The sequence below is a fragment of the Schistocerca americana genome, chromosome 6, assembly GCF_021461395.2.
Source record: "Schistocerca americana isolate TAMUIC-IGC-003095 chromosome 6, iqSchAmer2.1, whole genome shotgun sequence".
Classification (NCBI taxonomy): Eukaryota; Metazoa; Arthropoda; class Insecta; order Orthoptera; family Acrididae; genus Schistocerca; species Schistocerca americana.
The window spans coordinates 184,648,789-184,661,878 of record NC_060124.1 but is presented as its reverse complement, the minus strand read 5'-3'; the positions used below and the strand labels follow the sequence as shown (position 1 = coordinate 184,661,878).

The 13,090-nt window shown below is 42.6% G+C and overlaps 1 protein-coding gene across 1 annotated transcript in view; it reads left to right on the top strand.

Annotated features, from left to right (window-relative positions):
• Window positions 1-13,090, top strand: part of LOC124619739 (mitochondrial import receptor subunit TOM70) — a 61,721-nt gene that overhangs the window by 37,046 nt on the left and 11,585 nt on the right. Inside the window, exons 7-8 of the mRNA XM_047146311.1 lie at window positions 2,656-2,880; window positions 12,375-12,471. Of these exons, the coding sequence (XP_047002267.1) occupies window positions 2,656-2,880; window positions 12,375-12,471 (322 nt within the window). The remainder of the gene's footprint in view (window positions 1-2,655; window positions 2,881-12,374; window positions 12,472-13,090) is intronic.

The window sequence follows — 13,090 nt, the reverse complement described above, 5'->3', positions numbered from 1 at the left end:
AATCTTCGTTACTCACTGCCCTCACCCATCCAGCCCCTTCCCTGCTCCCATTCCAGCACTACACAGTCATCATTCGACCACCACATCCAGTCTTTTTGTTTATTTATCTCTATTTCTCTCCTTTTTTACTACTCGCCCCCCCCCCCCTCCACACCTCTCCCCTGCCCTCCGCCTAACCTGCAGCACTTCACTGTCCACCATCCCCACCATACTATCCCTCCCCCTCCCCACCTCAGCCTCCTCCTTACCTCCATTTACCACTCCCATCATAGTGCTGCCACTCAGTGTGGTTTCAGTTGCCTGAGACTGCAGTTGTGTGGTGTGTGTGGGGGGAGGGGGGGGGGGGGGAGGTGCACACGATGGGAGTGGCAAGTGGGAGTAAGCAGGAGGCTGACCGAGCGAGGTGGAGCAGTGGTTAGACACTGGACTCGCATTCGGGAGGACGACGGTTCAATCCCGCGTCCGGCCATCCTGATTTAGGTTTTCCGTGATTTCCCTAAATCGCTCCAGGCAAATGCCGGGATGGTTCCCTTGAAAGGCCACGGCCGACTTCCTTCCCCACCCTTCCCTAATCCGATGAGAGTGGGGATGGCGGACAGTGAAGTGCTGCAGCTTAGGGGAAGAACGGGGTAGAAGTGTGGAGGAGGGGGGGGGGGGTGAAGTAGCAGCAAAGGAGAGAAATAGATAGAAATAAATAAATGAATAAAAAGACTGGATGTGCTGGTCGAATGATGACTGTGTAGTGCTGGAATGGGAGCAGGGGAGGGGCTGGATGGGTGAGGACAGTGACTAATGAAGGTTGAGGCCGGGAGGGTTATGGGAATGTAGGATGTATTGCAGGGAAAGTTCCCACCTGCGCAATTCAGCTGGTGTTGGTGGGAAGGATCCAGATGGCACAAGCTGTGTAGCTGTCATTGAAATGAAGGATACCATGTTTGGCAGCGTGTTCAGCAACAGGGTGGTCCACTGTTTCTTGGCATAGTTCATCAGTGGCCATTCATGTGGACAGACAGCTTGTTGGTTGTCATGCTTTCATAGAATGCAGCACAGTGGTTGCAACTTAGCTTTTAGACCACACGACTGGTTTCACAGGTAGCCCTGCCTGATCATAAATATTAAGATTAATAATAATAATAATAATAATAATAATAACTGTATTATGAATATTCGAGTATTCAGTCGACTTTAATTATGATTGTAATAATTAATTATGATTGCTGTTATAACAATGCTGCTACAAAAAAAAATTTATCTCTTTGATAGTAAATTAGGTTTGTAATTACTTGTTGCAGTACCATACAAATACTTTTTTTGATTTCCTGGTGGCTTAAATATGGTAATGTACTACCAAATCTAAAACTATATCAGCCAGAAAACTTTAGAACTGACTCACCAACAAAAATGTAAAAATCTTGATTTTTATTATTTTTAGAAATACAGGGAGCAGACAAAAACATGGAGAGACAAAAAACACAACACATTACCATTCCTAAAATGGTGTAGGAAACCAACCAGCATTCAAGACAGCTTTCAGTCATCTTGGAATGGTTTTCAGTTCAGGTAGATAGTGATTGTGCATCCTTATCTGCAAAGTAGACCGCAAGACCTCAATAATATTGACCTCTGGTGACTATGGTGGCCATGGAAGATGTAACAATTCATCCTCATGCTCACGAAACCTGTCCTGAATTATGCAAGCTGTGTGAAGAGGGGCCCTATCATTACGGGACACATCATCGGCATTGCGGAACAAACATTGTACTATGGGATGGACCTGATCAGCAAAAGCGATCTTTTAATCTTTGGCAGTGATGTGACCATGCAGAGTAACGATGGGCTCCATGGAATACCAGGATATGGCTGCCCAAATCATCATCAAACTACCACATTTCACTCTTGGGTTGTAAACTCGGCCATAAATTGGAAAAAGTATGAAAAAGGATTTACCTGACCAAATGACTTTCTTCCATTGCTGCATTGTCCAGGTTTTATGACTTCGGCACCATATTTTCCTGTTGCAGGCATTTGGAACACTGATAAGTGATTTTGGAATTCTAGCTCACCCTGCAATTCCCTGCTCTCAGAGCTCCCCATATGTTTTTCTGGCACGACATTCAGTTTTGCAGTGACTTTGTCAGCTGTTCTCATATTTTTCACAATAATCCTCATCAGTGACTGTGACATTCACTCAGTACACTCTTTCATCCATGTGAGGCTTTTAGCGAATGACGTTTTTCAGCTTTCCCTGTGTGCAGTTTAAATCTTCAACAAGTTGCCTGTGGAAACATCAAACACTTGGACTCGATTGGTTACTGAAGTACACAACAATTTGCCCATGCTAGAGTTCACTTAGCTCTGATAAAGGCACCCACATCTTTACGGAAACTGTTCTAATCGCAACTAGCACTTGCAATGTGTCGAAGACATTGCACAGGTGCCACTCACAGTCAAATACAACCGTGCAGCATGCAGCCAATGGTTAGTACCCGCATTTATGTTCGAGCATGCGTGTTTTCTAGTGTTTCCACATTTTTGTCTTACCTAAGTATGTTCATCATTAAATATTTCTGGAAAAAATGTATTACTCTTGTACTGTCTAACAAAAGATTCATATATTTGTTAATGAGTTCCAACAAAAATATCACTTTTTTTCAGGTACATTTGCTAATGGAAAAAATGAATGAGGCCATGGATGACTTCAATAAAGCAGTTACTCTGAATCCAAACTTCCCAATTGCATACGTGCAGAAGTGCTACACAGATTATAGACATGCCTTTCAGACTAGAAATATGGAAAAAATGGAAGAAGTTATGAATGAATTTCGTAGAGCTGTTGAAAGATTTCCTACTTGTTCAGAGTGTCATACACTTTTTGCTCAGGTGAGTTGTTGCACTGAAGCTAGCAGTATGTCCAGCAATATATGCTTTAAACTGGATACAATTAATGGAGAAATTATTGAAACTAATGCTCAATTGAATTTAAATTAAAAACAGGAATTACACTAAAAATGGTCTACGCCTGAAAGTGGAGGTTCTATTTTAATCTTTACAGACTAATATCTCGATAAATAAACATACAATCACAAAAGTGCTTCAGATTAAACTTCTCGAGGAAGTATTCTGTACTAGTTTCATCCTAATGCCATTACGCAGTAAAACATTCATGGAACCACCAATTTTTATTGTGTACTATGATTCCGCACTATCAACTTAGTAATTCTTTTCTGAAACTTATTTCCATTATCTTACTGATTGATGCTGTAAACTTCATTTCTTTCATAGAAAGATCCCTATTCTTATCACATGTGATGATTTCAGATGAAAAATAAAACCATAAAAATAGTTACTGATTTTTCTTGGTCAATGTTCTTCCTGAAACCTTTTAACAAAGAAAATTTCAAAAGTTATTTTGACTCCCATGTTCTGAACCCACTCAAGTTTCCCTTTTCATTGCCAGCTTTTCATGTACTGTATTTATTACCATTCCCGTTGACACATCTGTGGCATCTGCTCCATGGCACTCTTTTATGTAACGATAAGTGAGAATCATTATGGGCTTTCTCAGTAATTTAGTAGCCATGTCCGTCGGCATCTTTAGTCAATCCTGATGAAAAGTGGAAGTCATTGATGGTGAAAGTCACCACAACTGACATTTTACTTTTATCTCATCACAAGTATTCCCATCCAAAAGCAAAATGTGAATCTTTGAGTGATAGTGCAGTGGGCCCACAGCTTACATGAGGTCAGAGAATGACATGTTTTATTTTAAATACACATTCTTTACTCATAGTGGTAAAAGTTACACAACGAGCTCATTTCAGCATTATGCGAGTATCTAATGAAAATGATGTAATAGGCATAATATTGTTCCTTATGTCTGTTGGTTTATGTCTACATGTGACAACTTATGCTTATGTCTTAGCTGGTATGTCATGGTCCATATGACATCTTGGAGCATAAATGTTGTTTGTCCTTTTCTTATGACGGAGCCAAAGCTGTCAAAAATAACATACAAATAAAAATTGAACATATTGTATAAATATCATCATCCTATCATAACAAAAAGATAACTGACATTTACGCTACAAGATTCTGTATGGACTATATAATTCCAGCTAAGACGTAAGCATAAGGTACCATAAGTAGACATAGACTAACATAGATGTAAGGAACAAAGTAACACCTATTATATCATCTTCACAAGTACACTTGATAATGGCAAAATGCTGAAATGGGCTCGTCACATAACTTTCAACTACAAGTAAATAAATAAACAGTGCAGCAAAAAAACTTGTACTTAAAATAAGGTAGTACATGTTTTTCATGTTGGTGAAAACAATGTACCACGGTTTATTGAAATAGCTCCCAAATTCAAACCAACCACTGAATTGGTGTCATTTTTGTTATAGCATCTTGTGACGTGAGGTAGCGCACAGTGTTTGAATCAACTTGTACTACCTACAACACTTGTTTCCAAACAGAAGTACTCAAACCTCCCTCACAGAAATGAATTATTAATAAATGTGCAGTGATATTTTTGCTGCTGCTTGTAATATGTGTTATATTTTAGATGTAATTGAATCTCTGTCTAATGCTTATCTCTGTTGCTGGAGGGCCTTGGCAAATTCTTTTTTAGTTTTGGCCATGTATTCACTTTTATAATTCTATTGTCTTGTTGTTGTTTTGTTTTCCTACTCATTCTTTCCATATTCTGCTGTATTTTCTCCACATTGCATTTCCATCATTGATCATTCACATGATGGAACAACAAATAAGTTGTGATTAATCAACAGAGTTTTAATCTTCTGCAAGTGAAGACAGGAAACAGAATAACACTACACCTCACATAGAATAAAATGAAACTAATGGTAGGGCTAGTGCTGCCACTGGGATGGTGATCAGTAAAAACTGTGGATGTATCCGGTGTCTGTAGTGCCAAGTAGTAGAAATCCCTGAATAGTCCAGTTCCAAACATAATCAAAATACAGACGAGGACAAACCGGATGGTGTGGCCTTGAGATATCGGCACTAGTGAAGTCCAAGATTACACTACCGATGTGAAGTGACGCATGTGCTTATAAAGCCCTGGCCAGCGTAGAAATATGCAAGCCATCGATGGAGTCTACGATGGTGTGGCACTGCGACATAGGTGCTTATCATTGTGCAGCAATTTGACGTGGTTATGCCAGCTGGCATTGCTACATTACCACAGAGGCAGCTATGTGCATGGGCTGCACCTGCACTGCCCAGCTGTGCAGTGCTGCACACAAGCTGAGAATGGTTGGTTGTGGGCTGTGTGACATGACCTGCAGCGGCATGGCCGCAGGTGCTGTGGTGTAGGCATTGGTGGTACCACAATCTATCCCCCCCTCCCCTCCCCTCCCCTCCCCCCCCCCCCCCCCCCCAATTTGTCTCACCATGGTGGTGTACTGTAAGGGGGTCTCAGCACGAAGGGGACATCCAGGCCGCAGGCAGGGCAATGACATCAGACTGGGAGCTGATTTCTGACATGACCAATCCACTTTCCAGCATTTGCTGCACAGGCCCCCAGAAAAACTGGAGGCAGAATGTGCCTTCAGCCTGTCCTGGTGTGAGCAATCTCATGCTGGCATAAGTGAGTCTAGGTCAATGGACATCTCAGTAGACAACAGTGGCTGCATTTGGGACAGCAGGAGACTCGGTGGCTGTGACGGTGACTACAACACTGACATCACCATGAGCTGAGATGATGGGACGCCTGGGACGCCAAGGGCAGTGGTGGTTGGGGCCACAGCAGCCGAGGTGACCCAGGCCCTGAAGACTACAGCGACGGTAGTCGCGATGTGGGAATTGTGGTATTAGCTGGTACAAAGTGCAATGTGGATAATTGCTGAGGGAGGCGTTGTCTGCCTTAGCACCGTTGGGAACAGAAAGGTCCACAGCAAATAAGGAATAGCATGAGAGCATAGCTGATTTTGGTGTCTGTGATGATTGTGTTCTGACATGTCCCAAATAACATAGGTTGCTCCGCCATCAGGTTGGATTATAATCCCAGTTCAAACAAATAACTGCTATTAAAATCCCTGAAATACACTGTGGCATTGGCTTGGAATTTTGAGGGGCCGTAGGAGCATGCAGGGAATTTGGAGGCTGGAGAAGGTGGAGTGTAGTCCAGTGAGATCTGCCATGAAGAAGTGCAGCCAGCAACTTATCTCCCTGAGGTGTCATATGGTATGTTGATAAGAACAGGAGCAGAGCATTTTCCTTGAAGTGGGACTGCTTTAATTTCAACATTAGCACTTTGAAGGTACACAAAATCATTATGCTTCACCGTTAAATGGTGATGAGAAAGTGCCGATCTGGCATGGGTGATATTGTTGGCCTTGCTGAAAGACGCAAATTCTGTTGAAGTCAATTGTGGACCATTATCCGATTCAATAATAGTTGGTAATCCATCTTGACAGAATACAGTTGCTAAAGCCCAAATTGTGTTTGTCGACATCGTAGAATTGAGAGGGACCAAAACAAATTTTGAAAAGGGGTCCATGACAGTAAGCCATGACAGACCCCAAAATGGCTCTGAAAATCTATGTGAGTTCGTTGCAAGAGGGCATCTTGTCAGACCCAGTCGGAAAAATATTGGAGAGGAGCAGGCATGTTCTCAGCGCATTCCTTGCAATGTGTGATCATTTGTTCCAGGTCATTTTCCACCCTCAGCCACATGCAGTGCTGTCTGGCCAATTTCTTCATACGGGCAATTCTCCAATGTCCTTTATTAAGTAATTCCAACACCTGTTGCCACAGAGATGCTGGACACAGCATCCATATCTGTATGTTTGGTATGCGTAAGGGAGCACCTCCATTTGAACTGAAAAGGCATCCCAGTGGGAAAACCAGTGCCAAAGAAACTCATTGGGAAATGACTCCCTATCTGCAGGCCAACCTGTCTGAATAAACTGTCGAAGGAACCGGAGGGTATAGTCTTACCCTGTGGCCATGGTAATACAGTTGTGGTTACTCAGAAGGGGAACCACTGTGGCTTTATCGATCTGATCAGTGTGAAAATAATTGTCCTCAGAAGACTCAAATTCCACATCTGATCTGACAGGACAATGAGATAAAGTATCTATGTTGGTATGGCGTGCCATGGGACAATAGAGTATTTCATAATTATGAAGTGAAGATAATATGAAATCTTGTCAGGGACAGACTGGACTTTGGCAAGATTCTTTGGGAAAGGAAGCTTCTGAATAGCCTGCAAGTGTTGGTAGAAAGGTGAATGCCATGGGAGTGGATGGCATAACCAAGGTATTCAATTTGGATAGAGAAAAGTTTGTATTTCTCCCGGTTGCATCTGAGTTCTGCATTGTGAGTGTTTAGCAGTGGCATTCCAGGTTCCAGAAGTGCTCCTCTGGAGTTCTACCCAAGATGACAATGTCATCCAGATAATTGGAGCAGGAAGGCAACTTCGATGTCTGTTGCTCTAAAAAAAAACATTGGAAGAAGGCCAGGTGGAAGCACTACCAAATGGTAGACCCTCATATTGGAACAGTCTGATGTTAGTGTTAATGGTGAGGAAGGATTTTGTTGCATCATCCAGTGGGAGTTGCAAATAGGTGCCTTGAGTGCTCTCTTCAAGAACAACACACCCTTTTATAATTTGTCCATTCTTTGCTCGAGGTGAGGGAGAGGATATGAATCCATGACTGGCTGTTCAGTGATGGACTTAAAATATGCCCAAAGCTGGAGTTGCCTGTTGGGTTTTCTGACTATGGCGAAGAGTGATGCCAATTGACTGGCAGTGATGGGCATAGTAACTCCCAGCTCCTGCATACACCTTGACTGTGCCACAACTTCCTCCCAGATGTTGGTGGGAAAGTCTTTTGCAATAGCCAGAGAGTCCGCAAAAGGCTGACAGTATTTGTCACAGAGCTTTGTAATGCTGTCATGGGGGACATGGGAGTTGATTGTTACCATATTATCTGAGATTTGGAAGCCAAAGATGTCAAAGATATCCAGAGAAAAATTTCAGGATCATCATAAGAGTGAAGCAACTTCACTGGAATTGCCTTAGAAGTAGATCTGAACAATATCTGTACAAGACTGGTGCCAAAGATAGTGAAGTGATCCCCATTGTAAGCAACAAGGGGCTGTCAGAGCTTCGAGCCGTAAGGAGCTGAGCTTTTCAAATGTGCGCCTATTGGTCAACATAACGGAAGCCCCAATATCCAGCTGGTATTGGACATCCATGTTCTGAATGCACAGCTGAATTAAAAGTTTCTTTGGCTCAGATACAAGCACAGCGGGATGCTGGAGGCCACTGACAACCTTGTGAAATTAATGCATAGTGGTAATGATGTAGCAGGTTCGAATCGGGAATGACTCATCAGAAACCAAAGGGTTCCTAAGCACAGTGTCATTGACATTGACCTGATGGACTATCCATTGCCTCAGAACTGTGGGTGTCCATGTTACCTGTTAACACATGGGCCCCATAATTTCTTTGACCAAAAATATTGGATATTTTCAATCTTTTTACAAAACAAACAGTTGGTTTGGAGGAAACTACAAGCATCCCTATCCTGAGAGATGTAGCATTGAGGGCAGGATTGCAATTTGGTGCCATTATGTGGCTGCTGCAGACATGTTGTTGGTTGTTTACGGTGCCCTGAAGAAACGGAGACCTGGTGTGGAGATGAAGACGGGCCACAAGCGGCAAAATTTCCAGCTCTGTGGTGACACACAGATTTCTGTGCCTCAGTTACACGAAGGGCATTCTCCGACAAGGGGTCTGATAGTTTGATGACTTATGCCCCAAGTTGGGAATCAGTAACATTCTGAACAACATAACATGGTGCCTATGTACAACTTACCGCAGACACATACGAATTTGCAGGTGTGGGTCATGTCTCGTAACTCTGAGAGCTACTGCCAATAGTACTTGGATAGGTTGGCACTTTGTTCGAAAAAACATATAATGCAGTGGTGACCAACAGAATATTTATCAAGAGCTCCAATCATTTCTGGGAAAGGAACAGACTTTAGTGAATAAGAGGGGAAGGCTTAATGCAAATTCGCATGATATCCATGACAACCCCAGAAGAGAAATATTATCATTGAACAACATCTGAAATGTTGTAGGCTGCAAAGTGTTGAAACAACTGCAATTTGTATTTGACCCATTTCCCTGCGGTGTCCAACTTGTGGAATGACGGAGCCGATCAGTGTCTGCTACCATTGTCATCGGTCTGGGTGATGCATGGAAGCAGGGTAAAGCTGTTGATCTCCTGCAGCAGTCTCACCTTGTCCATCAGTTGAGCTAACTACATTGACTGAAACTTAAGAAGCTGATATAATGACGTAGGTTCCTCTAGCTGGGTGACCGCTGTGGCGAAAAAAGAAGCAGTGATAAGACAAAGTGTACGAAAGGAAAACAACCAAAGAGGAGCTCCCCCAAAAGTTAAAGCTCAACACCATCCATTCTGGAAAGCAGAAGAAAATTCCACAACAATCCCATGTCGTAGATTATTAGACACAGAACTGAAAAGCGAGGATGTTCTGATATGTCATAAAATGGAAAGCAACACAAGAACGAGCCACTGTCACGAATAATTTATTGTATCCATGAATGGCAGAATAACAAATAACAGAAGGCACGAGTAATGTATTGCAGTAAAATCAACAAAATGAAGCAGACTCTCACGCATAAACATCACATAGAAATGGCATAACAAACCCAAAAAACTGACTTGAAAATGGGAATCATTTCCTGAAATGCATTGTGCGGAAAATAAAATAAAGAAAATCGTGACTGGTAGCAAATGAGTTATATACAGGGTGTTGCAAAAAGGTACGGCCAAACTTTCAGGAAACATTCCTCACACACAAATAAAGAAAAGATGTTATGTGGACATGTGTCCGGAAATGCTTAATTTCCATGTTAGAGCTCATTTTAGTTTTGTTCTTCCACCTACGCTCAATGGAGCACGTTATCATGATTTCATACGGGATACTCTACCTGTGCTGCTAGAACATATACCTTTACAAGTACGACACAACATGTGGTTCATGCACGATGGAGCTCCTGCACATTTCAGTCTAAGTGTTCGTACGCTTCTCAACAACAGATTCAGTGGCCAAAGAATTGGTAGAGGCGGACCAATTCCATGGCCTCCACGCTCTCCCGACCTCAACCCTCTTGACTTCCATTTATTGGGGCATTTGAAAGCTCTTGTCTACGCAACCCCGGTACCAAATGTAGAGACTCTTTGTGCTCGTATTGTGGACGGCTGTGATACAATACGCCATTCTCCAGGGCTGCATCAGCGCATCAGGGATTCCATGCGACGGAGGGTGGATGCATGTATCCTCGCTAACGGAGGACACTTTGAACATTTCCTGTAGCAAAGTGTTTGAAGTCACGCTGGTATGTTCTGTTGCTGTGTGTTTCCATTCCATGATTAATGTGATTTGAAGAGAAGTAATAAAATGAGCTCTAACATGGAAAGTAAGCGTTTCCGGACATGTCCACATAACATATTTTCTTTCTTTGTGTGTGAGGAATGTTTCCTGAAAGTTTGGCCGTACCTTTTTGTAACACTCTGTATAAACAAACCTATTGTTTTCACAGTCACAGGCTTTCAGAACCATTTATAATGCATCAAATCAGATTATTCCTCTACAAGTGAAGACAAGAAACAGAATAATGCAACACTTAAATGATGGCATTAGCACTACTAGTGGGATGGCAGTCAGCAAAATCTGTGGAAGAATCTAGTATCTGGAGTGCCAAATAGTAGAAACCCAGTTCCAAATGCAATCAAAATCCAGATGAGGGTGGGTGTGGTGTCGAGGAATCAGCAGTAGTGAGATAAGACTGCCATCATAAGTTGCCATGTGCACTTACGAAGCCCTGGTGGCACGGGAATATGCCCACCATTGATGAGTATATTGTGGTGTGGCACTGCACAATTGGTGCCCTACCTTCATGCAGTTATTTTATGTGTATACACCGGCTAGGGTTTACTACATTAACACAGAGGCATCTTCGTGTGTGGACTGCACCTTTGCTGTGCAGCTAGGCGGCACAGCATGTGGGCCAAGTGCTGTGTGACACTTGATCTGCAGCCTTGCAGTGGCAGGTGCCGTGGTGTTGGCATTGATGGTAACACAGTTTTGATGGTTGTTCTTTCCAAATGTTTTATAGACTTGAATGGATACCCACAATGTTGCCCTTGAACACAATCCTCTATACCTTGAGCCTAGAATTCAGGATGCCACTTTCAGTATAAGTTCAGGAGATATCTCTTCACCACTTAAAATATAACCCTTCTTTAGACAGGAATCTAAAAGATTATGCTCTCAGACTGCATTATTAGTGGTATACCTTTCATACTTGAAAAGGCTGTGTTACTTCTTGTACAGCCAATTTACTTGAACTTTAAATTTAAAATTTGCAGCCGCATGTGAAAAGATGAATTTATATTCACATGTGTTTGAAATTAAGTTCCATACAAGTCATCTCTATAAATAATGTGTCTTCAGATACTTGAAACTAGATAGAGAACCTTTTCCTTAGAGAGTAGTTTTGTTAATGAGAAATAATTGATTAGTTATGCATATTGCACTCGATTTGAAATTTAAAAAGTGTGTGATATTAATTCTTTATACATTACAGCTGACAATAGGAAAGGCATAGAATGCTACTCACTGTGACGGTCCTTTGAGTTGCAGACAGGCACAATGAAAAGACTGTTAAGCCTTACAGCTTTCACCGAAAGCCTTCTTCAACCAAGAAACACACACACACACACACACACACACACACACGACCGCTACCACCAGCAGGTCTGACCAGAATATGACTCCAGTGGTGGTTGTTAACCCTTGTAGACATCTGGCTGGTAGTCATACCAATATGAAAAGTTGTGCAATGGTTGCAGCAGAGTTGGTATACAACATAGATGCTTTCACAGGTGCTGGGCCTTTGATGATGGTGTAAGATATGCCTTTGACAGGACTGGAATAGGACATGCTGGGTGGGTGGATTTGGCTGCTCTTAGACGTGGGCCTTCCACATGGATATGATGGTTCAGTTGTTTGAGTTCAGGCCGATATTGGGTGACAAAGGGGGTACTTTTTTTATAGCTGACTTTTGGTGGTGGTGGTGGTGGTGGTGGTGGTGGTGGTGGTGGGAGGATTAGAGGACTGATAGTGTGCGGGGGAAATGGCGTGGAATATCTGTTTGCGGACTAGGTTTGGGAGATGGTACCTATATGCAACTCAACAGGTCGTCTATACGGTGTGTAACAACCTATCCTTTTCCTCATATTTTTGAAATTCCAACCTGGTGTTTCCAATGTTTAAATTACAGCTGATATATTTTCTGTTCAAAGGTACTTAGTGATCAGCAAGATTACGAACGAGCTGACCAGTACTACAGAAAAGCTATTGAAGTAGAGCCAGAAAATGCTACTCTGTATGTTCACAGGGGTAAGTTGTTACATTTAACTCTCTCTCTCTCTCTCTCTCTCTCTCTCTCTCTCCCTCCCTCTCCCTCTCCCTCCCTCCCTCTCTGTCTCTCTCTCTCTCTCTCTCTCTCTCTCTCTCTCTCTCTCTCTCTCTCTCTCTCTCTCTGTGTGTGTGTGTGTGTGTGTGTGTGTGTGTGTGTGTGTGTGTGTCTCTCTCTCTCTCTCTCTCTCTCTCTCTCTCTCTCTCTGTGTGTGTGTGTGTGTGTGTGTGTGTGTGTGTGTGTGTGTGTGTGTGTGTGTGTGTGTGTGAAGGAGGAGGACTGTCTGCCAGCACATGTCAGAATTCAACAGTGGCTTGTTTGGGATCCCATGACTCTTACAAGTACCCAAAGAAGGGCATACCCAATGCCATGTAGGATTTTGACAACTCCATGCAACTAGTGGCCAAGAAAACAAACATAGTGTACATTTGGCCATGCAGGATTGTACAGCAATGTCACATACCATGAGTGAATAAATGGGGTTGTTTGCAACAACACAAAATAAAACCATGTATTAAAGAACCTGCTTTTAATGAAATCCCACTTTTAACAATTCCATCTGTTCTGGTGAAACTCGCATAAAAACAAGGTTTTGCCTCC